General features: G+C 43.3%; 4 protein-coding genes across 6 annotated transcripts; 2 read left to right on the top strand and 2 right to left on the bottom strand.

Annotated features, from left to right (window-relative positions):
- Positions 1-289: 289 nt before the first annotated feature.
- Positions 290-11,101, bottom strand: lnx2a (ligand of numb-protein X 2a). Of its 2 annotated transcripts, XM_040044297.1 has the most exons (12): positions 10,856-11,101; positions 9,428-9,868; positions 8,077-8,638; positions 5,276-5,511; positions 5,055-5,192; positions 4,651-4,850; positions 3,501-3,914; positions 3,207-3,380; positions 2,856-3,033; positions 2,547-2,772; positions 2,026-2,184; positions 290-834 (listed from the first exon to the last, which is right to left on the bottom strand). In XM_040044297.1, the coding sequence occupies exons 3-12, from the start codon at positions 8,478-8,480 to the stop codon at positions 699-701; spliced, it is 2,265 nt and encodes a 754-aa protein (XP_039900231.1). In that variant the 5' UTR covers positions 8,481-8,638; positions 9,428-9,868; positions 10,856-11,101; the 3' UTR covers positions 290-698. The 2 variants fall into 2 exon arrangements, with proteins under 2 accessions (XP_039900231.1, XP_039900230.1); XM_040044296.1 differs by lacking the exon at positions 9,428-9,868.
- A 977-nt stretch (positions 11,102-12,078) lies between these two features.
- On the top strand, positions 12,079-17,672 carry si:ch211-140b10.6 (protein POLR1D-like). 2 transcript variants are annotated; one of them, XM_040043851.1, is made up of 3 exons: positions 12,079-12,126; positions 12,667-12,741; positions 17,138-17,672. In XM_040043851.1, exons 2-3 carry the CDS (start codon positions 12,725-12,727, stop codon positions 17,484-17,486), a joined length of 366 nt encoding a protein of 121 aa, XP_039899785.1. In that variant the 5' UTR covers positions 12,079-12,126; positions 12,667-12,724; the 3' UTR covers positions 17,487-17,672. The 2 variants fall into 2 exon arrangements, with proteins under 2 accessions (XP_039899785.1, XP_039899784.1); XM_040043850.1 differs by having other exon boundaries at positions 12,088-12,225.
- A 668-nt stretch (positions 17,673-18,340) lies between these two features.
- Positions 18,341-22,347, top strand: pdx1 (pancreatic and duodenal homeobox 1). Its single transcript, XM_040043848.1, has 2 exons — positions 18,341-19,960; positions 21,941-22,347. The coding sequence occupies exons 1-2, from the start codon at positions 19,570-19,572 to the stop codon at positions 22,318-22,320; spliced, it is 771 nt and encodes a 256-aa protein (XP_039899782.1). The 5' UTR covers positions 18,341-19,569; the 3' UTR covers positions 22,321-22,347.
- A 532-nt stretch (positions 22,348-22,879) lies between these two features.
- On the bottom strand, positions 22,880-24,149 carry urad (ureidoimidazoline (2-oxo-4-hydroxy-4-carboxy-5-) decarboxylase). Its single transcript, XM_040043849.1, has 2 exons — positions 23,388-24,149; positions 22,880-23,257 (listed from the first exon to the last, which is right to left on the bottom strand). Exons 1-2 carry the CDS (start codon positions 23,560-23,562, stop codon positions 22,908-22,910), a joined length of 525 nt encoding a protein of 174 aa, XP_039899783.1. The 5' UTR covers positions 23,563-24,149; the 3' UTR covers positions 22,880-22,907.
- Positions 24,150-24,483: the final 334 nt, after the last annotated feature.

Below are 24,483 nucleotides of genomic sequence, written 5' to 3'. Positions count from 1 at the left end.
CAGCATTTGCTTACAAAGTGGAAAATGACACTGTAGAGTCATGAATCCTTTGCAGGAAGTGTTTATTAAACAAACAGCACACATTCAAACACATGTATAAAACTCCAGCTGCTATTGCAGCTGGTTTATCATGGTGATGAGGCCTAAGGGCAGTTGAGCCCCCAAGGGTGCGGCAGGTTTCTAATAAGGCCTGAGGCTCATTCAGCTGGATACAGCACTGGTCTTGCAGAACATCTCGATTAAACTGATTAACTGTCATTATCCTAGATCACAGCAGATCGCAGACTACTCCTCAAAAATATTTAATCTCTACCTGCATCGATGCATCCACCTGAATATAGCCCTGGATTCTACAACTGCCTGGTGAGGTGACTACAGCACAGATTGCCTGTTAACAGTTGCAGTACTATTCTCCCCGTGGGAGTGAAGACAACATGACCATATGATCACAGCAGTGTGTGTGAGAGTGCAGTCTGTCGCGTGACGTGGCACGATCTGGATCAGTTCCCACCTGGTCAGGACAGGCTTGGGTCCTGCTGGGTCTTCAGTAGTTCTGAATGCGTTTGGTCCTGGATTAAGCCCGATATGGAGCGATGTACAGTAGCACGTACCAGTTCACTTTGGCCAAGGTCGTTCCCAATATAGAACATTCTGGGTGGACTCTATGGAGTGCGCAGCCTGCTCATGATCTGGCCCAGCTATACCAGGCTGCCAGGCCAGGAGACTACAGTAAGCGCCACCCGGCTGCGCTGCTCTTTCAGCATGGGCACCAGGGCCGAGTGGCTCATTCCTGCTGTCGACAGGCCGTTGACTGCCACTATCATGTCACCACACCTGAGATGACAAAGAGAGACATGTTATCATAGGCTTAGAAACAGGACCTGATAGCTTTGGGCTCAAACAGCACTACATACATGAAGACGAGCCTTTTGAGATGACTGTGATCATCAGCATATTAATTTGCAATTAAAATAATTGCAGGGTACAATTTGAACTCCAACATCTTTAATGGCACTTGTGAATTTCCCACAATAAGCTGTGCAGCTGTATTTTAGTAACATGTAACCTTGTGTAACAGAGTGGCTAGGGGAGGTGTTTTTAATAGGTTTTAGAAAACAAAGCTCTGTGGCATACAGATTATACTTATTAGGATTATTTCATTGTTTGCTTTTTTTTTCCTCCCAAAAAGACTTTTTGGCAAAAGGAAAAAAAAAAAATCGCTACCTTTATTCTTCAATCACTGAGGAAAGATTAGCCTTTATTCTGAATATTTTTTGTAGTACTGACACAAAAAGGGTACAGAGAAAGGAAGGAAAATACTCACAGAGAAGACATATCTACTGTAACTTTTTAAAACCTACAATAGATGTTATTCGTTTTGATATATGGACAGATGAGCTACAGAACTGAATTATTTTATTGCTTGCTAGCTGCATTATGACAATAGATAAGACAGTTATGCCTCTAAATATTAGCATAAAAAATAAGCGCACACTACAAATGTGGGCCTTTTGAGCCTTTACAACTGTTAAATAAGTTCAGTCAGGACCACTACAATCAAAAGAATAGTTATTTCTGTAGTAATTTATATTTCACAGGGAGATCAGGTATGAAAACACTGATTAGGTCAGACACAATGTGAAAAGGAGGAGCCAGGGTGGTGATGGGTTGCAAAGTGGACAGCAGTTGTGCAACAACTTTGGGCAGGCTAAAGCAGCTTAAACAGAGTGCCCTATCTGAGATTTACCAATTGGATGAAAGGTATCAGATGAGCCACTGTCCAATTTAGGCTGGCACAGAGCTCAGCTGATCTGCCAGGATTACAGCAGAGCTTGAACTAACCCTTTGCTCTGTACTTGCTGAAGCCTCAAAAGCCTCAAGCAGACAGCCTGGATTATAATGATCATTATACACATATTTCTTCTTAAAGCCTGAAGTAAAAATCACACAAAGTTATTTATTTATTCCCCCCCCCCTGTTTTTGTAAGCCACAGATTATCATATAAAGCACAACTGATCACTCACTTGAGGCGGCCGTCATAGTATGCGGGTGTGCCGAGGACGATGGTCTTGATAAAGAACGCCTGGTTGCCATGGCTTTCCTCATATCCCCCGACGATGCTAAATCCCCAGCTGCCAGGATGGCTCCTGCGCAGAACAATCTCATGGCTACTGTGCAGGTAGCTGCAAGGAGAGGGTGGAGAGCAGAGTGAAGGAGGGCTGGACAGACAGATGGACAGACAGATAGATTGATTATGATCCCACGAACAGATTCAGGACGCTCATGTTGATATTTTTAATACATAGTAAAAAAAAAAAATCCCTGCGAAAATGTGACAAATAACCAACCAATCAGCACAAAGCCCACAAATCAGAAAGTTAATATATAATTAGTTAAGATAAAAACAAGAAAAACATGACATTTAATGAAGATACAAGCTTTTCTTTCTTGTATAATGTCCTGTTTGAAGCTGCTGACAACACCACCATATCACAAAACACAATCACACATCCAGAACTATATTGTATTTCCTCTGTGTGCTCACCTGGGCAGGCCCAGCCACATGACCCACGAGGGGGACCAGTTGGCATCAAAGTCACTGTCGTGAGTGTGAGGCAGCAGCTCATCATGGTCCTGCTCTTCCACCATGCTGACCTCGAGCACTCGCAGCTGGACCGAGGGCGACGCAGCGCTGGCCTTCAAGGTGCCCACGGCCTCACTGTGGCTCAGGTAGGTCAAATCCTGCCCGTTGATGCTCAGCAGCACATCACCTGAGAGAGGAAGCGAGAAGATGCAGTGGTTTTCTGATGTGATGTTTGGGTTGTGGCTCAATCGGTCCAGAGGAAGCGTTCACCTCTTTTGATTCGCCCATCCCTCGACAAGCAGCCGTGCGGTTGGACGCTCGTCACAAAGATCGGCAGCTCCCCGCTCTTGCTGCCCCGCCCTCCTGCAACAGTCATGCCCAGAGACTCGTGTGGTTCCTTCTTCACAGTGATGTGTTTCTCCTTACAGGTCACACACTGGGACAGGTCCTGGGAGCAATCGAAACACAGGCTTGATTTCAATACGGCAAAAAAAAAAAAAAAAAAAAAAGTATACTCTTTTTATTGTATTACTTTTAAACCTCAGTTTAGATTTTGATCTCATAAAATCTAATTTTATAACGAAGTAAAGGTGAAACAAAAAGGGCAAGTCATGTCCTCACTCTGTGGGTGCTGGTGCGGGACAGGTGTATGGCCACAGGACTCGGGGTAGAGCTGTGGTTAGGCAGGAAGTGATCAAGGCAGTAAAGGTCTCTGGTGGAGCTTGATTTTGGCGGCGGCGGTGGAGTTGGTTTGCTGGGTCGGCCAATCAGCAGGTGGACTCGTTCTCCACTGGCCTGAAAGGGCAGAATCTGTGCTTTAGAGACAAATCTGAAGTAGCAAAATTATTTTTCAGCCCCTGTCTGTAAAACCAAAAGGGAAATCCAGGATTGTAGACCCAAATGAACAAACTGCACCTGTATGATCTGAGCAGCTTGCTCTGGGGTGCCGTGTCGCAAGTCCTGTTCATTGACTGCCAGCACGCGGTCGTTACTCCGCAGTCTGCCATCCTTGGCAGCCAGGCCTCCCTCCAGGAGATCTAACACAAACACCCCTGACTCATCCGTTCGCCGTACCAGCTTGATTCCAAGCTGCTCTGTGGAGTCTCGCTTATGCAGGGTGATTCTCAGAGTGGCTGGGCTGGGTGGGGTGACTTCGGGAGTGGAGCAGGGGGCATGGGGGACTGCTGGGGTGGAGGAGGAAGAGGAGGGAGGTGCCCGGGAGGCACAGCGACGCTCCCGGAGTACAGTCAGCTGCAGGGTGGTGCAGGGGCGGGCCAGGGTGGAGCGAGCAAAACTGTGTGGCACGTTACTGATGTCCACATTGTTCACCTTGGAGTGGAGAGGAATGGAAAATAAAAACTAGATGAGCAAGCTAGCTTTGAAACATGACCAGATTCTTAGCTATCTGACGCATTTAAGTCGCACACTCATTTTCTTTTAGCTCTGTTTTGGTCAACACCAAAAACAACTGAGAAAGAAATACAGCATTTATAGCTTCCCCTGTCTGAAAGGTAACTGTCTGCTCTCTGGAGCTTTCTCATGGAAATGGACCGTAAATAGAACCGTAAAACCACAACAGTGTGCCAAAGGGTGCTAACATCTACAGATCTTGACTATTAGTGAACTGCTCACTAAGGGTTATCCCTTTCAACTACAAGTACTCGTCTGATGACCGTTAACAGAAGACTATTGATTAGAGGAGCTTTTAATAGTAGACCAAAAATAGAAAGTTGACTAAGACGAAAGTAAATGTGGTGCTGAGAGAAAACAACTGGCTAATTTCTAAGTGAAGCTCTAAACTATCCAAAAATATATACATAGATATTTTTCCTCAAAACACAATGTCGAAACTGACAGTCAGGATAATTTAGAAATGTTGCAGTCACACAGCATATCCAGAACAATGTGCCCTACTCCACTGTTTACAATATTCTCAGCGCTGCACTATCTGCAGCACATCTCCCACAGACTCCTAATAAAATGTTTATTAAGCTCTTGTCTTCAACAAATCTTCCAAACACTCTCTGAAAACACTGAAAATTTACACCTGAAACTGATCTCTCACCTGGAGTATCTGATCCCCGGCCAGCAGCCTCCCGTCCCTTGCAATGACCCCGTCTCGGTAAACTTCCTGAATCACGATGTTGATGAGAGGCGTCTCATTTCCACCAACAATGCTGATTCCCAGCTCTACATATGGGTTTGCACGGTGGACCTCTATGGCAGTTATCTCTCCTTCAGGAAGGGAGGGGAGCTTCACACAGCCTAGAGGAGACACCAGTGACATTATCAAAAAAAAGCTTCACTTAAGAAAGTAATTTCCACATCTTTCCAACCTTTAGTACAAAGCTGACTGGATGTGATTATCCATTTTTTCTATAAGACTACAGCTCGCAAGGAAGTAAGGTATTTCATTATCCAAGGTCCCTTTGAGAAGATCCTCAGTGAAAGGAACAGATGATGTCATACCCTCCTCAGCAGACAGAGGCGGGGATTCAGGGCAGTCCCAGCCAGAGGAGGTGGAGCTAACGGAGCGCAGGAGATGGATACAGGGATTACTGAGGGGCCGCTTCACCCTGGGGACCACACACTCCAACCCTACTACACCTACAGGCAGAAGGACACGAAGAGATGGATGACAGCTATATTATTAACTTTACTGACAATCCAAGGCCGATAGATCAACTTACTGTCTTCTTCGGTGCTTTCCTCAAAGGCTGGGTTGTCAAGGCCGGCATCATCTGTCCACACAGGCCCATTACCGCAGCTGTTATTGGGTCCAGAGGGCGGTGACGGCGTGCGGTCCCTCAGGTCTGTCTGTGGTGTATGCGGTGACCTGGGAGGGCTGGTCACCATTGCTCGCTCATCCCCGCTCTCACATCGTGGACCGTCCCCATTTGTCTGCTGACTCTGCATCCCTGGACACCTTTCATCAAGCAACAGGTGTCAGCGTATCACCCCATCCGACATGTAAAGAAAACCAAGCTCAGTTAACTTGATGCGGTGCTCGCTCACAAGAGAAGAAAACTTGAGAGATTTGTTTTCTTACGCTGCTGAAGTTTACAATGACTTTAGTTAACAGGTTCTTTCTAAAATTCCAAAATTAAATCAGTGAAGCACAAGTGAAGCTCCAGAAACATGCTGACACTTTGAATAGTGCAATAGTGAGGTTTTTTTTTAACCCTAACTACTATGCAAATTCATATTTAAGGTTTTTGATTTTTAAAATTTGTTAGAAGGTTGAATAAACACTAAAAATGACAATTTTCTGGCGATTTTGTCCTGGTTCAGGCTTTACAAGGATAAAATCCCAGGAAAAAGAAGTAAAAAAAAGAAAAAGTCTGTTTTTGTGGTTGTGATTTTCAGTTGTAAATTAGCCTTGACCCTTCAAACTGGCTTGAATTAATAACATCATCTAATTTTTCAAGCAACATGAAGATCTTAAAGCTCTGGGAAGAATGGGAATTCTATGGTAGGAAGCACTTCAAAGCCATAAAACAGCAAAAAAAGACGTCTTTCCCAAATTCCCAAAGGCAAAGGCTAGCAAGTACTCACATCTGAGAAGCTGAAAACAGAGAAAACTGCTGATTTGTTGTATGAATAGCTCTGAGATCAGATAATGAGCTACCAGTTAATTATAAAATGTTTCCTTAAAAAAGAAACACGGGACGACGTGTCCCTTCTTCGCCTACAAAAATAGAAACACTTCACTTAGAAACAATTTAAAAATAAACGCACAACGACTCCCTCAAAGGGTCAGTATGGTGTCAGCCTTAATTTCCTTTATTACTGTAAGTGGTAGCTTAGAGGTGACAGGTGTTTAATCCCTTGTGACACAGAGTAATTTTGTTTTCTTTAATGAATTTCCTTCCTTGTCTAATCTTTCGTTTTTGCAAAGAACAAATAATTTTGACAGGAAAACTGGTAAATGCTAAAAACAAAGACTTCTGCTCACATAGATGTAGTCATTTGGTTCCTTTGTTTTTTTCCCAGGGACAGTGAAAGTTCATTCCTCACACGTACATGGGCAACAAAATGAAGCAGCCCACCGTAATCATCGTGGAACACCGTGTCCTCCTCTTTGAATCTAATGTCTGATCCCTAATCTTCAACAAAAACAATGTTGACTTTTAAAGTCACACAAACACAACGGCAGGCTGTTGGCTGCTATCTTAAACCGAAGTCTGCAGGGGAGCGGTGAGTTCGCATGAGGCCGAGATTTAAGCTTTGCTAAAGAATGTCGCGTTAGTCCTCGTGGTGACCTTGTGTGAACTGTTAGACCATCTTTCCTTATCTTGTCAACACAACCTTACGCGTGTATTCTTTCCCGAGGTAAGACCGGGATGCAGATACTTTTAAGAATAAATGTTTAAAGGGGATACACTCAAGAGATTTTGCCCTTACAGCCTCACTAGAAGACGACAACTGGTGTTGTTACGCAACATTTGACCATTTACCGTTATCTTGTTGACTTTCGGCTTCACCGGCTGGCACTTTGCTACACAGCGTTTCTTTAAAAGGGATTCTTTTATAGAAAAACAGCTGACTCAGAAAAGCTTTTAAAGGACTGTAAGTGATAGTCTGTTACCCTGATCTTGTTAAGGAAAATCTCCTCAACTTAATCGAGGTGTTAGGAGGACAGTGAAAAACCAGTCAACAAACCAACGTCAAAATTCAACTAGAAAGGAGTCTGCTTAAAGATCAAGAGCACTGGTTTTAATGCCTTAACCAGGCACAAACACATCATCACATACTGCACGAATTACATCCTTGAAGCAGCAATGACAGCCTGACACCCATGCACGCACACGTAATCGTGCACTTCAGTGCAAGACATGGCAACAGAGGAAGCAGGACAGAGAAAGTAAGAGGCAAAGCAAACCGAGATACAGACTGAAATAACAAAAACAGTGGAAACCAGCGAGTAAATAATGTCTTTTTGTCATTCTGAGTCACGCTGACCTCACACCCCACTGCGTTCGACTCACCACAGGCCGGGGTTGCCCTTGGCTGTCTCACAGAAGAAGTGGTTGAAAAGATCTCTGGTGTTGAAGTTGCTCAGCATGGTTGCAGAATGAGAACACGAAGGCTCCTGGTCAGCCAACCCATGACTGTCGAAAGGGAATCACTAATCCCCCGTCACATGACCTACAGCCCAATAATCCCTGCAGGGTCTCACAGCACCTGGTCCAAACGGGCCAAAAGCCAAAGCGTGTGCACGGAATGGGGGAGACCTTTAAGGTTAAGAATGGTGGGTAAGTCTATGTGATGCGGACTCTGATTTGTGATATCTCCACTGGTTCAGCTGAAAAACAAGCCAATCACAAGGACGGATTGGCCCTGAATGCTGCTTGTGGTTATTACTAAAGGATGTTCAACCGATCGCCTGGTGGCTTTGTTAGTTGAGAAGCTAAGCTCATGAAATCCTGACTGCATGCACGGCGTCATAATGATCTCATGCATTCATCTGTCTGCATAAAAGCTTTATTACCTGTGTTTAAGGTGCGCCTCCAGGTCACAGCGAGGCATGCTGAGGGAGCAGACAGGGGTCAAAGGGCAGGACACAGACAGCTTGTCCAGCAGCTTGTGCACCAGGATGCTGGACCTGCGGCATGCCTGCAGCTGCAGCCGGGTCCTGTCCAGAGGGCAGAAGTCCCTCTCCTGGAGGAAGCTACGCAGGCAGCGGGCGCAGAAGGTGTGTCCGCATGGCGTATCGAGAGGCTGCACCAGCGGTTGCAGGCAGATGTGGCACACCAGATCGTCGTCCACTTCCAGACGGTAGTTGTAAAGGTGGTTTTCCCAGCTGCGGTGGATCTGGCCACACTCGGGACACAGAGCCTCCAGAGCTGGCTCCACGGACCCAGCCAGACCCACCTCGGAGCCCGGGCTGCCCATGTCTTCTCCTTCAACGCAATTCAGCTTTGGCACGACTGAGTCCAGCTGGGATGCAGAGCGGTTGGGAAGGGGCGCACACACTCCTATCCCATAAGCTTCAGAGGCTGAACAGGTGGCGGAGAGGACAAATGCCCCCCAGTGGCTGATGGCACATCACCCTGTGGGTCAGAGGCCAAAACAAGAGAGTTAAACAGCTGTTTCAGAAAGAAAACAAGACAACAAGTGTTGGGCATTTATTCATGTGGCAAATGCTTTGTGCACGTGTGCCCACGTGTTTGCATGAGACCGAGGGTGACACAGCGTGTGTGTGTGTGTGCACGTTTATGTCACTGCTGAGATTATGTATTGCTGCTTCTGTCCACTAATCTGGCAGTATAATCTCTCTTTTGCTCTCGCCTGCTCCAATCTTCCAATTCCACAGAGAGGGAATTATCTGGGATTGAGGCAGAGAGAGGGCACAGATCAGAGAAAGTGAGCTTGGGAAAGCAGCAGAAAAGGAAAGTGGTGCCGGCAAGATACGGAAGGGAGCGTAGACAGGTGGAAGAAGAAAAAGAAGAAGAGATCAATGGGATGTGAAAACAGGTACAAGGGAAGAATAAGAATATGGAATGGAAGAGAGGATGAAAGGAAGGGGGGCGAAGCCAAGGAAAGCGCTTGATATTTTTGGTTCAGGCTGAGTACAGTAGATGAACTCAGTCTCCTCTACAACGGAAAGAGAACACGCCCAAAGCAAAGTCTTGAAATATAGCACTCCAGCGAGCAGAGCGTGTCCCCAGAGCTAATGCACCACAGTGTGCGCTGATCATTTCCACAGCGTTTCACATCCAAAGCCCCTCAGACCCCCTCGGCCCTTCTATTAGCCCAGCCTCCGAGGGGCCAGATGCTATCAGCCGACAGCAGAGGGCGTGCCTCTACGCTCAGCGGGCCAGCCAAGATACAGTGACTACCTGCCTCTGTTCCAGCGAGGGTCTGCTCCTGTCTCCATGACGACCTGGATCCCGTTCTGCTCAGTGGGGCTTGACATTCAGAGTGTAGCCAGAGAAGGATGCAGAGGAGCCACACAACAGATGCACTCCTCTCAGCAGGATGCTCTGCTCCTCCTCGGTACAGCCTGAAAGCTTGTCAGACAGCGCAGACGATGATGATGAGAGTCCCCTTGAGTCGTTTTTTTTTCTGCTCTTTTCATCTCGTCTGGGTCTTTTTTTTTTTTCCTTGTGACAACCTGTCCCTCCTGTCTCCTTGGCCACCCCACCGGTAGTTACTTATTTCAGCCTCCTTTAAGTACGTGCTCCTCTTGTCTGCGTGTGACTGGCTGCTTCTGTCTCTATCCCGCAGCTGGACATGAATTAATCATGAGGACACAAGGCTTCTCTGTTTCTATAACAAAGCTGTGACATCACCACATCACACACACACACAAACAAACACACATATAAACACACATATACGTGTAGACATGCGAGCGTAAGTCTACACAACCAAAAGCAAACACGCACGTCGAGCACAAGGGCGTTTTTAGGTACCTGTGAATGGTCTTTATCAATAAGTAAAGTCTTCGTGTTTTCACTGTGACGGCACTTCAGAGCAGTGAAAAGCACTTAAATGTGTTTTAAACAGAGCTGTTGCAACGGATTCCTTTATACAAGCAATATGAAGACTGGCAAATGCTTGTAGAATATCTCTTTTAATCCCACCACACAGTGTGTGTGTACATGTGTGTATGAGAGTCCAAGGCCGGGCTGTTATTGTCATTGCACTGCTTTCCATTTCAGTAAATAACACTCTTGTCTCTCTGGTTATTGTTCGAAATGACAATCTAATCTTACAGGACACGACAGTCCAGTGTGCAGGAATTACATTTTCAAAGAAGATGAAATGATGTTTTAGGCCACAGATTTAAAATCTCAGGTCCTCTCGGCTTAGCCTACATTTTCATAAAACCCCATCTCTCTTATCTTAAAAAAAAGGCTCTGGTAGCCACTTGCAGGAACAGGCCTGCTGCTGCTGCTGTTCTGCAAGGTCTGTTGCAATAGGCTGCCTTTTTTTCTTAAACCACCCCCCTCCACACCACCCAGACACACAAAGATAACAAAAAAATGACACTGATTTAATTTAAATGTACAATAATTTTTTTCTGGCATAGACCTGATCTACCTTGGGAGCGCTCCCACTGCAGTGTCATGATCAAATACGCAAGCCCGACACACTTACATATATCAGAATTTTTTTTCAATCATTGCCCCCCATCTGTCTGACTCCATCCCACCCTCCCCACAAGCGGAAAAACCTGGGACCGATGAGGCGACAGCAGCATAGAAAGCAAAGCCAGCCACACACTGACACCGCTCGCGCAGGCAGATGTGATGTGACGTTACCTTTTCCGGCGGCTCCTCCGCGCCGTGCACTCCGGCCCCAAAAAGGGGGGTGATTATTAGCCGCGGGACCTCAATCACGCATCCACCGCAACGGACCGTTCCGCAAAACCCGCACGAAAACGCCCCCGTGCCTTTGGCAGCGCTGACCCCGCCCACTGCTGTCCGTCAAAACCGAGTGGGCGGGGCATACGGTTGTCAATCCAGAGGAGAGCTAGGGGTTGGCTTTAAGACCGCCTTTTCGTAAATACATAATTAAAAAACAAATAGACAAATAAATAAATAAGAAAACAAATAATATAAAATAAATAAGAAAACAAAATGTGTTTAAATATATTTATGTATAAAAAAAATTCTAATAAGTCAGCAAACACATCAAAATAAATAGATAACTGTATACATTTGTAACGCAGACAAACATAGGTAAATCGATACACGAATAAACACATATAACTATATATATATATATATATATATATATATATATATATATATATGCAAGATTTAACTACAGTAAGTAACTACATATACATACATAAATAAATAAATACATGGAACAAACATAAAAACGTAAATAAATAAAAGTATTCATACTGTAAGTTATTCTTTTTGAAGATTACTGGTTACATTGTAGACTACTGTTATAAAGGCTTAAAGGGGGCGTGAGATTAAAACTTATTAACATGACTTAGTTTTATTTTAAATAATAAGTGAAACTTAATATTACAGCTTTCAGTTTTGGATAAATGCCGCTTTAAAAGATGAGAGTGTCTCCCTTTCTCAACAAGTTTTGAGAGATGTTAATAGTTAATTAGCACAAAAAAAAACACCTTTCCACTGACGTATAACATTCACCAAGCAGTGCAATGAAATAAAGAAACCTCACCAGAATTTAGGTCGGTTGATGGTCAGAAATAATGACGACAAAAACACTGCCAACTTCTTAAGTTAAGCTAATATTTTTGATGCACACATCAGCTTTATACCAGTTTACCGTAAAATGGGGAATTAAAAATAACCACTACGGCATCGCTTTCGTTTTCCTAAACGGGTACATTTTGTTAACTGTGTGATAAAATGAGCCCAAACTGAAATATCATGATTTCTTTTTTTTTATTATAACGATTTAGTCGGTTACTGACCAAGAAAGTTATTTGGGAGATGGTAGAAAACAGAAAAAGAGAAAAGGGTGGAAGGTGAAGCTAAAAATGATCTGGCATTATTCAGGGCAGCAAAAATCATCGGGGTCCTCGGTCGGAGGACCTCGCGAGGAGGTAAACAAGCGATGTTGGGTTAATTAACGACCATCCATCGATTTTATCGCAATTAAGTTTGCGTGTGATCGCGATGGCAGAAGATAATGAGCTGGAAAAGTATGTAGCGTGTTAATATTTGTCCTCACTTGGTATTTGCGCACTGGTGAACGCAGGTTTCCTCTAAATCTGTAACAGCGCTCCGTCGGTAAAAAAAAGAGGCTCATTTATTGTGTTGTTAGACGAGCTTGTGATTGTATGGAAAGCCTGCCTTCGTGGTGGCACACACCATGAGCTCCCTGTCCTGTATAAAAGTAGATCAGCGGGTCTCCTCTGCTGGGATTGTGCCGATTCAGCAGCTCGTGTCAAACCAGGACACTTTGCTCCTGATGATTCACTTTCTCTTCCGCATCACTCCGTTTTCTCTCACTTAATTAGATTATTCTCCCCTTGGCTCCCCCTTGAGGATTTGCGCCATCTTTGTCCTCGGCTTCTCCTCATTTTTCCTCCCCTTCACGTGAACAGTGTTTGACGGTTTTTCCTCTTTATTTATCCATCTAGGCGTGCAGTGGAGGAGCTCCTCAGGGAGACTGACAGAGCCCGCGTGAGAGCAGAGACCATGGGCCCTGCAGGATGGTGAGCACAGTGTCTGACATGCCATCTGTCTGACTCTTACTTATCTGCTTTAGTAAGAAGGCTTGGTAGTTGAGCCTCACATAATGTGTGCATTGCACTTGAACTAATGAAAATGGCTGCAGTAGTGTGCGATACTGCAGATTTTTGGTATCGATCTGATACCAAGTACATAGACGGCGAGTATTGCCGATACCAATACCTAGGGCTGCACGATTTTTTGGCTTAGAATTGAGATCACGATTCTCTCACGATTTTCTTTTCCAGTATAAATATTTATTGTATACAGTATAAATTCCAGTATTAATTCCAGTATAATAATTCCAGTATACAGTAAAAATTCCAGTATAAATATTTATTGCACTTATTAACTGCACATCAACTTCGTAACAGTTGAGACTGAACATAAAAACAATAAATAAACATAAAAACAACAAATGTCTCACGTTTTGTCGTTGCCGCAAAATGTTGTACTGCTTGAAATTCCGTCTCCACCTTTGCTCGACGCTGCGTGTATAGAGCAGGTAGTGCAACAATAGAAAAATAGTTGCGGGACGGCACTGTGTAGCGTTTGTCTAGGGCGTTGATCACTTTCCTAAATCCCTCGTTTTGCACAGTGTTGATGGGAGCCATATCTTTGGTCAGGTGATAAGTGATAGCCTCCGTAATTTCTTTGTGCCTGCGGGAGTTCGACGTGTATAGGGAAGCGCTGTATAAGGTTCCCGTTATTGATGTTTGGGTGGTTGACCGGGACGGATTTTCTCCTGTCACTTTCTCGTCATCCCTGACGTGCTCTCCGTTGTTTTTTCCCTGCTAATTTTAGCATCACATGGCACAGCTTCTGCTCAAGAAACTACCTGGTACCAGACCCACCTGGCCTTTTTGACGGCCACGTCTGGCCCATGTACCTGAAACATAAGAACATCATGTTCGCCCTTGTCATTTGTTGAGCAGGAAGAGCGAGTGCTTGTTTTCATGCAGATTACGTCCCGGATCAAAATGCGGTACAATCGTCGTCATCTTTTTTTTTTTTTTTTTTTTTTAAATCGTTGTCATTTGGAAATGAGATCGCACATAAGTATGAATCGAGATCGCGATTTTCTAATGATTAATCGTGCAGCCCTACCAATACCGTTAATTTTAACTTGTAAAGGAAAATGAATGAATCGTCATTCATTTGCAACAGATTTAATCAGCATTAAATCGCTGTGATTGTTACTTTTCACTACAATTAGTTAACACATAAAAATGCATCTTTCAGCTTTTTGTGGCATTGGGTTTTTTGGAGACTTGCAGTGTAAATGTGCCTGTCTCTGCAGCACGCTAGGTTAGATTCTCTAGCTTAAATGTGTTATAAGCTATAAATAAAATTGATGTGGAGGTTAACACTAAAAAATATTCCTGTAATTTTTTCATAGTGCATGCCTGAAATATATTTTTCACTAAAAAATGATTTAAAGCAATTCCCTGGGCTACATACTGAACTTGGAGGATAGAAGCAAAGCATCGTTCCTATTGTGCTAGTATGTGTCTAAACCAGTGTTGGTATCAATACTATCGATACTATCTTTGGATTGATCCACCCACCTCAAATTTTAATCCAGTGTGAACAGGGAGGACAAATAAAAATGACTGAAGGTCGAAGGTGCACCACAATTACTTATCACTACATGTTAAGTAATTGGCATCCATAACATGTAGGAAAATCCTAGGCAGGTCCTGCTGATTCAGATTGTGTTCTAAGTAATGGGATAATGGGAAAAAGTATCTATGTGACAGTCACACAACTCCTGGTGTTTCAGCAGGAGGAGTGAGTAAAGTGAGAGCAGAGCCATTCCATACTAAAACAACAAAATACACACACACACACACGTGTGTATGTATATATATATATATATTTTTTTTTATTTAGTGTGGTTAATAAAGCCAAAATGTTACCTTCAGAATGAAAATTTTGAGTGTTGCAGTCCCTCAAAGAGGACATGAGTGGGTCAGATTTTGGCACTTTTTAATTTGGCTTATTTCTTCTACCGTCTTAAGCCCTCATAACTTCTTCTACAAAATATATCTACGTAAAATGAACCTTTAATTTCATTTATACTCCGTTTAAAAAGTGCAACCATATAAACTTTACACCTGCTCAAAATGTCACATCCTACAATAGGAGAGAATGCATGTATTTGTCTCTGTACAGGTGCACAGTGACATTTGGAGCATCTCCCTGAGCAGTGCATACAAATAAGATGCATCAAATACAAACTTATTTTAACTTGAAGTGAAAGTTAAAATAGACACACATACCCATTACGCTGTCCTTAATGATCTTAGACAGGATGTTCATAGTAGAGGCAGTGTAATGTGTTTTTCTATAGCCCCTGAGCAAACTTTGAGCATCAATATTATGGGATATATCCGAGCTTCAATAGCAAAACTGCACAAATTTAAAATCTGTGAGAGTGAAAGTAGTATTAAATCATGACTGTGTTAGAAAATGATTTTGATTTCAAAGGAGAAGGTGGCCCCAGTGTAAAAATGTAGGTAAATGATATATCTTGTTTTGACCTGCCTCCAATCTGACATTTAAAATTGACCCAAATGCTTTTTTTTTTTTTTTTTTTTTTTTTTTTTGGACCAAAAAACAGATAAAGAAAAAAAAAAAAAAACAGGGTATAAAGGCCTGCTTGTGTTATCCTATGGCACAGATATTAAATTAATGCAGTTTTGCTTTTGAAACTCTAATATATCCTTTTTAAAACTTCAGATCCTGACAGTTGCAGTAGGCGTTACATCGGTTTGGTTGCCGCTTTTAACAAAGCTCCAATTTGTTTTTCACCTCCTAAGTTGTGAGTATTCAAAAATGCTGGAGAAATACTGTAGACTATAGAAAAGCGTACTCGGAGGGCCTGTAACTCATTTTGAAGGAGGAAGCATGGATTCATTACATACAATAAAGTTATTGTACTAAAAAAAGAATATCTGATACTGATAGGACGACAGATGGAAGGCACTGATTGATTTTTCATTGAATGTGTTTAGATTTATGGTCCCATGCTGCTCTCTGCTATTTAGATCAATGGGAAAGGCATCAGTAAAACGGGGTTGGAAGCTGTGGTCGACTGCACACATTTGATAAAAGTGATGGTCGTGCATTAGTGCACCCAGTAAAAGTAAAGAGCAACTCCTTCTCAGATGAATGAGGATGTCAGTGCAGGATGTAATCAGACTGTCACCAAGAACCGCCCTACTGTAAAACAATTACAGTAGAGCTGCACTGCATTCATCCCTCATTACAATGAACAGTGCACATTTGAGAGCAAGTGGTCGTATTCTCGACTGGTGGATAAGCGCCTGAGTGGCAGAGAGCAGTCTCCTAGCATGGTTTGTCCCCTCATTGAAAGTCAATATGAAGATTTTAAACGATGGCCTTTCTCCTGTGATGGAAAAGTTCTATCCCGGTGGTAGTCGTCTCTTCCAGGAGCCATCCTCAGGGAACTAAATGGTTTAAATATGAATGTAAATGTAAATTTTATGTCATGGCTTTCACAGTCACTAGATCTCTTACTAAAATGCTTTATATTGGGGGTTTATTTCCATTAATTTGCCTGTAGTTAAATGTTTGGTATTGTGTGACAATTAATTTCTTGTTAGCAAAAATACAGTTTTAAAAACGTTTGCTTTGCTTTTGGCTTTTCTCTGCACTGAGTTCATGCTTTAAGGCCATTAATAAGGTTCTCTAACTAATCTAGGGTCATATATAACCAGTTTGGTAATATGTAAAAACACCATGATGTCCTGGCAAATCCTGGAATGTTTGATCTTGTCTGCATTGTGTAGTTATTGCTACTTTTTATCTCACTGATATTTACATTTAAAGTAGTCAAACTTGAAACTAAAATTGTCATTTTTTTCCATCAAGTTTTTGCTGTAAAACATTTTGATCTCAATTAGACCTGTATGACAATCTGACACTGAGGTCATGAATCCAAATCACCCAGTTTAAGCCACTGAGTGTGAGTTTTTAAGTTTTAAAAAATATATATTTGAAATACCACAAAGAGATGTCTAATGTCTATTTCTGAGGATAAAATCTGTGTGGAAAATCACAGAACTGTTTATTGATTTTGAGGGAGGCTTAATGCTGGAGTCAGCCCATAAAATACTGCCAGCTTTTAATCAGTTTCATGAGGATTCAAAGGCGGAAAGAGCAGAAACACTCAGTATCCTCAGTGGTGGCTGCAGCTCTGTCTGCGAGGACTTTTAAAGATGAATCTGTCCTGTGAGTCCTGTGTGGCGGTTATTAGCTCTGACCTCAGTGACGACCATCCATCTGTCTCTCTAATGGTCGCAGGGGTAAGTGTAACACGTCTAACTAACCTCATGTCCTTCACTTCTCTTTCAGGTTGAAATGTCCTCTGCGAAGCACCAACAAACGCTTCCTCCTCAACACTCTGCGCTCCACCGGCCTGCAGCGCCGCACTGGCGAGCCCGGAGCCGGACACTCCACCGCAAGGGGGCGCCTGAGGAGCGATTCCCCAGACAGAGGCCGCAGCAGGACGCCTCCCAGAGATCACAAGAGTAATGGAGGCCACATTGATCATAAACATCATCACAGGGACGGCCGCAGAGACAGAGATAAGAAGCTGGATAGAGACAAAGACAGACGCCACGGAGGCGACAGAGAACGGAGACGCACTGATAGACCGAGCCGAGACAAAGACGCGCACACACACACAAACTCCACGAGTTAAAATAGCCCAACTGTGTGTGTGTGTGTGGACTTAAACCTGAGAGGATCTGCTGACTTTGCTCAGAATGAGCTACACGAAACTTTAAGTTCTTGTTACACCGGATTGTAAAGGTGGACAATTGTCTCTCATGATGGGTTCAGTTGCTGCCCCCCCCCCCCCCCAGTAAACTTTTGTCTGAATAACACATCCCACACGTTTATGTTCTTCATTCTCTTCATCATAGTTTGATGCAGTTATGCTTCGCCCATAAGAGCAGGCTTTGTTTCAATCATAATGTCATTACCATTTTTCTGTTATTATTCACTAGCCATGATGTTTACATAGGCCACGCTGCAGTCGCCACTGGGTAAGCACATGTTATCGCCTGTCCAACTTTTTGACATGTATACACCAGCTATCACAAAAGGTTTTGTTTGTCAAAGGAGAGAGGAAAAAAAACTTTGTTTTCCCGACACTCCTACATGCGCCTGTGCTTGTGGTTCAGTGGTCTCCAGAGGATTATGTGTGGCAGTGAAGTATTTTAACCCTTTAACACATACAGTGTTTTCACCTTTTGTAAGGTTTGAGGATGGGTGGACGTTTGCCGAAGCCTTCAGTGTCCTCTCCATTTAGCCTCCTTTTTATTTTTTACTGTTTCACAGCATTATATAAACGTGACAAATGTCAAGCTCTTTGGCCCTGATTACACACGGCTCAATTACAGCCGTGTGTCACTCCTCGCTTAGGCCATTACATAAGGGGGAAAAAAAATCTGCAGCTTGAAAGTTGGCTAAAGTGCATCTGAGGCGCATCATGCTTCATAAATCACGTTGTCTCCACTGTAGAGGAGAATGGCTCTGGTTAACTGTTTCCTTCCTCTTTGAAACAATAATCAAATATAAACACCATTAAGCCATAGTGCAGGCGGTGTTTTGTGTAGAATTGGTTTACTTGAACTTTATTGCATCGCTGAGTGCCCCATTAAGATACAGTCGAAAGTGGCATAATTGCTTCTGAAGAACTCCGGGCAAATACGGTCTATTGATACACACCAGCGAGTTAAAAGCCCGATCTTCCTGTAATTTTTCCTGAAAAATAAGTAAATCGCGTTCGTCTCCGCGTTGCGTAAAGGCGACACCGGAGAGCTCGAGGGCTGTGGAGACACGCTCCACGCGCACGGCTGTTAATTGAGTTCAGTCCAGTCACTCCAGCCTAATTGATTTAATGGCGCGAGCACACGCCGCCGCTGAAGCCTAATGACCAGCAAACACCGGCGAGAGTGCAGCGAGCGAAGTGGCCGCATGAGCTCTTGTTTGTTGTCGCCAAGATACCTGCGTGCGGAGATCGTGGGTCCATGCGTGCGAAATGGTGTTAAATGATGCATTTACAAAAGTATAATGGGCGCGTTTTAAACGTTAGAGGGGGGAAAAGCAGATAAATGAAAAAAGTGGGCTGTGTGTGGTGTTTGAGCTTTTCGCCAGAGTTTCCAAGACAACTGTTTCTCCATCCACGTCTCTTATCTGGCGGGTCAACCAATGTTTGCGCCCATACGTATCGATTTATCAACCTCAGTGTGCACACGAGAGATATATCCATATAAAATGTCGATGGCTGTGCTGTTTGAGGACAATCCAGCTTGCCTTGCGTGAGATTCGTGCTCCTTCCAGACGCTCTTGATTAATAACTCCCTCTTTTGCCCCACATGTGGAAGGAGCAGTTGCACGGTCACCTGTTTTTGTTGTTGTTGCTGCTGCTGTTGGGGTCAGACACAGGTGGATGCCAGGTAAACCTTGCGGTATTTACAGAGTAGCATTGATTTACGCGCTCTTGTTCAGTTGGCTGGAAAAAAAAAAACTCACAGAGCTGCAGAATATCCTGGAAACTGGGAGCTATCGGCCTGCCGTTTTTGAGCAAATAGTGAAACCAATGGCTTGGGCGCTACAGGATCACATGGTGGCAGAGTGACACACCTGTGTGGAGCAGTAAGGGCCTCGCAGTTGCGCCTGAGGCAGGTAGGGCTGAAGGTTTACGCCGAGGTAGGGCGCAGGTTACGGTGCGTGTGTGCGCGCAAACGGCCCCCTGCAGACACGGGTCCTCGCCAGCCATGAATCGGGAAGATCACTTTTATCCCTCTCAGGTTTTTAAAGACTCCTGCGCGTACCAGAGATCACAGGGTGATGACTACAGCCACAGCAGCCCGCCACCCTGCCTCTACATGAGCAGGCAGGTCCACTCAGTCTACACACCGCCGTCCATGGGAGCCTTGGAGCAGGCCGGCCTTCCTGACATTGCTACCACTTACAGTTTGCCGAGTATGCGGGAGGATCCTGGCGTACCCCAGCTCCTCCACCACCACCAGCACCAGCAGCAACAGCAGACGCTCCAGCCGCCTCCAGGCTACAGTGACCCCGTGGAACAGAGCAGATATCACCTGCCATTCCCCTGGATGAAAACCACTAAATCCCACTCACACACCTGGAAAGGACAGTGGGCAGGTAAACACTCAAACAAATCAGATTATGAGCGTACAGTGTGATTATGAGCGTACTACAGAATCTGACTGAGGGGGGTTAAAGTTCTTAATTTGAGTTCAAAGAGGGCTTCAAATTAAAATATGGGACAGTCATGTTTGCACAATTTAGATACATAACAAGTAACTTTCAACTAACTCCTTCTGAGGCCTTTAATGACATCATGGCCCCAACAATACGATCCTGGGTGTTTCAGTTTACCTGTCAGTCATTTTTGTAAAAGGCCCGGGAGGTGAGCGGTTGCTTCATATGAGGTATTATCGTCACAAAAATGTGAGTTTTGTTTGTACAAAAACATTTTCACAAATCACGCTATCTTTAGCCACGAGCAGCCTAATAATAGTCTTTTATATTGCCAAGTCGTTTGTAATTCTAATGTGGTCTTGATAACGTGGAACAAAAAAAGAAACTCTAACATGTAATGAACTTTTTAAGGAAAGTATTTTTTAGGGAAGAGTTTTCAGTGGACTGAATTTCAACAAACTTGGAGAGGCTTTACGTGCAGCGAGTTTGCGTAAAAGCAGTGTCGTCGTTAGGAAAAAAATATTTTCCTAAAATAAAAAGAGCAAATAAATTTCTCGTACTTTTCTTACATCAGAATGAAATTCCCAGAAAACATTTCTTCTGATTCTCTCTCCTAAATAACTCTCAATAGAAGCGTCATGTATGAACGAGCCACTCTCATAAAGTCGAAACTGAATAACTTACACTCTGATATAGCAGGCCCACGTTGTTTTATTATTCTGAGATACTTAATGGACAGTGTAAACTTATTATATATGACATTTTGAAACAGTTACTATGAACTTAAAAAAAACAAAAGTTTTTAAAATCAGCATGAACGACGGTAACGGGAATGATGCCCAGAATCGAAACTATAAATTAGTGCCTTACAAATAGGCAATAATTATAATTAGTGGCTTCACATGATTCATATTAATTTCTAACAACTTGACTATGTAAATCTATTTAAAAATAGTCTGCATGATGGCGTATTTCAGTTTCACTTTGAAAATAAATGTATATTAAATGCAGTATTGTTTTTTTATTATTATTATTATTTGGACCGTATTAAATACAAATTTAGCTGCACATTCAACGTCATAAATGAATGAATAGTCTTTCTTGTATTGATGTTCAAAATGAGCTAATTATATGAGGGAATTTAGGGTCCTCAGGTAAAATAAAACTCTCTGCTCTTCAAACTAACTGATGCGTGACTGATAACGTGCAAATAAAGACAAGAATTACTTTTCTATAATATTTTAAATCTTTGTTTTTTACTTGACTGTTTTAAATATAAAAAAATATAATTGAAAATGGAAGAGATCATTTTTTAACAGTCAGTTCATTAAAACGTGGATCTCATCGAGTTGTGGACGTAATTAATTAATTCATTTATTTTAAAGAAGCGGTCAATGGATTCTTCTAAGGCGTCTAAAAACTTCTATTGTTTCGGTCTTTATCTTCAACAATATGAAAATACTTTAAAAAAAAATTAAAACTTATATACAGCTTTCAGTGACTGTAGCAAATACTTCCTGGTTGTGGTTTATGATATGCACAGTAATTAATCTGCTTGAATTTCAGCTCTGGGTGATCACGTGCACTGGGAAATATGTTTTGTCCTTGAAGGAAATGTTAATTTAATCTCTAAAACAAGAGATCTATAATAATCTTCACCCCTAAAATCTAAATTAAACCTGACCGTAATAATCACCTGTTTTTTGGCCAAGTATTTGGTTAGTACTGGTTAAAGAGTGGCTGGAGATTCTTCTTTACATTCATTTTCAAGATTTATTTTTTACATGAATAAAAAACACTTTTCATAGTTTACAATTAAAAATGTAAATTTACACTTGAAGTGCTTCAGATTTTAATAAAAATTCATTTTTATTACATATTCTTGTTTTTAAAGGGCGCTAATTCTCCGTGTGGTTTTAGGGTCATACGTGATGACTGAGAATGAAGAAAACAAACGCACGAGGACTGCGTACACGCGCGCCCAGCTGCTGGAGCTCGAGAAGGAGTTCCTTTTCAACCGCTACATCTCGAGGCCGAGGCGCGTGGAGCTGGCGCTGACCCTCAGCCTCACCGAGCGCCACATCAAGATCTGGTTCCAGAACAGGCGCATGAAATGGAAGAAGGAGGAGGACCGGAGGAGGGCGAGGGGGGCCGACCCCGACCAGGACTCCTCCATCACCTCTGGGGACCAGGGGGAGGCCGCTGGAGGGGTTTCCTCCTCAAACGGACCACACCCCACCACACCCCCCGTGTCCCCTCTGCACGGTCTGTCTGCCTCCGGCTCCAGAGAGAGCGCATAGATCCAGCGGATATATTTTTAAGACTTTAAGATTTTTAAGACTCAGACCTGAACTCATATTTAAGGGATCATTTTAACTTTGACTGAAACTCAAATCCAAGTTTTAGGAAACATGTACATATATTTTTTTTCTGAAAAGATTGATGGTATTTAGGGGTGGGGGGATATTTCTGTAAAGTGCTCGTTTACAGGGACCCTTCAGAAATTTCTCTTGGACCACCATAAGCCCCCTGACTGGAGTCCACAGTCTGTTGATTCAGGACTTATTTACTGACGTTTCTTCATCGCCAAACATCCTCTGAGATAGGTTCAACACCAGATGGCACGCGGAGACAACAAATTCACGAACTCCTTTCCCGACAGCGGACCACAGACATGATTATCAGTGCTGTTGTTTTCCATACATCAGTGTACACTTGTATATACACTAAGCTGTATTATGGAGATTGTTAATTAGAATCAATGATCCACATGTTTTATTGATTGAGATTTTATGGATACATTCAGAATTAAAATATACCACAGCCTTTGAGCCTGGGAGTGATGAGGTTTAGAGGCAAACTGGCGCAAAACTCAACCTCCGGCACTTCATAATTTGTTCGCGCCATCAGTAAGCAGCAGACTTTGGAGGCGCAAGCGGCAGATCTTCTTCACCTCCTCGATGCCGCGCGCTCTCTCCACTGCGCGCTCGTTCTGGCAGCGCTCGGACAGCTGCAGCAAGATGTTCGCTTTGTCGTTCATCCGGGCGCAGATGACAAATGGAAAGCCGAAGCGCTTTTTATACTCCTCGTTGAGACTGGCCATGCGCTCGGCTTCCCCCGAGGTCAGCGCGTCCATTCCGGCTCCCGCCTGCTCCTGGCGCGACTCCCGGGTCAAGGTGCCTCTCTGCAGGTCCCTGCCGGCCAGATCGGGGTGACACCTTAGGATCCCCTCTTTACCTGCACATACAACCGATCATTTCTGCCAGTTTAGAGCATTAAACTGATACAAGCCTACTTATTAAACAAACGCGTAAAAATTAACCCGAGCAGAGGGTAGAAATGTTAATAAACTAATTCCGTGGATCACCTGATTCTGGGAGCTCGTCGATGAAGTCACTGATAGCAGCCTCCAGAGCATTTAAACTCACAAACGGACGCCTCGACCACACAGCGGCTGTTATAACAGGACATTTCTCCACCACGTTACCGAAAGTGTTCACAAAATCCTCGTAAGAAAGAGCATTTACAGCTGAAATGTCCATGACTTATGGGAACAGTCTTCAGTGGTGCCACAGGCAGTGTTTGTTGACCTTTACGCAACACTTTGCAACAAGGGTTAACGCACCGCTGGACACACAGAACACCCCCCACCCTCCCCGGATAGTCTGGCAGTGGTTAATATTTTCTTATGGAAACTATCATCTGACACTGGAAAGAACAGTTGGCTGAGTGTAAAATAGGAGGAAAACAGTGATTTAAATTTTAGCTGCAGGGTCCTTATTCAGCATTACAATTCTGAGCTCTGGCGTCCCCTAGCGCTGAACAAAGGTCAGCAAAGAATATAAATCAGACGGCTATCCATTAAAACAGCGCGACGCCGGTATTGAGATCATGATAAGGCTTCAGTGGTGGAAGAAGCAGACAGATCCTACATGAGAATAGCCTGTAGCGATAGAGCTGCAGGAAAATTTTACGTAAGCTAAAAGACCTGCACTGAAAATGATGGCATTTTCAGACAAATTCCGGGGATCACATTTCCTGAACGAGGCTCTTTAAGTCTGAATGGCTAAAACTAATTGTGTAAACCTACCTACAATCTTTGTTTTCTTAGAACCGATAATGACGATAATGATACAATAAATAGTTTTGTGGATATTTTGTTGACTCTATTTACATATTTTCACATGCTTTACTGAACAGGTATGTGCCACCCTGCCTGGACCTCTTGCCCCTCATTTGCCCCCATTTAAAGTTTTCTAGTTCCGCCACTTTAAAAAAGGAAACATTAAAAAAATGTATTTCATTACTGTCATTTAGTAAAATCTACTTTTAAGTAGAACACAACTTTTCTCCCAGTGGCATCATATACTGCATCACATTGTACGAAAATCTTCATTTAAAATTTGTGATTGCCATTAATTCTGCAGGATCCTGAAATACTCACATACCTGCAATCATGTTTC

Source organism: Simochromis diagramma, unplaced genomic scaffold (assembly GCF_900408965.1).
Source record: "Simochromis diagramma unplaced genomic scaffold, fSimDia1.1 OVJJ01000602.1, whole genome shotgun sequence".
Classification (NCBI taxonomy): domain Eukaryota; kingdom Metazoa; phylum Chordata; class Actinopteri; order Cichliformes; family Cichlidae; genus Simochromis; species Simochromis diagramma.
The sequence above is the reverse complement of the archived record's forward strand: the minus strand, read 5'-3'. Positions and strand labels throughout refer to the sequence as shown.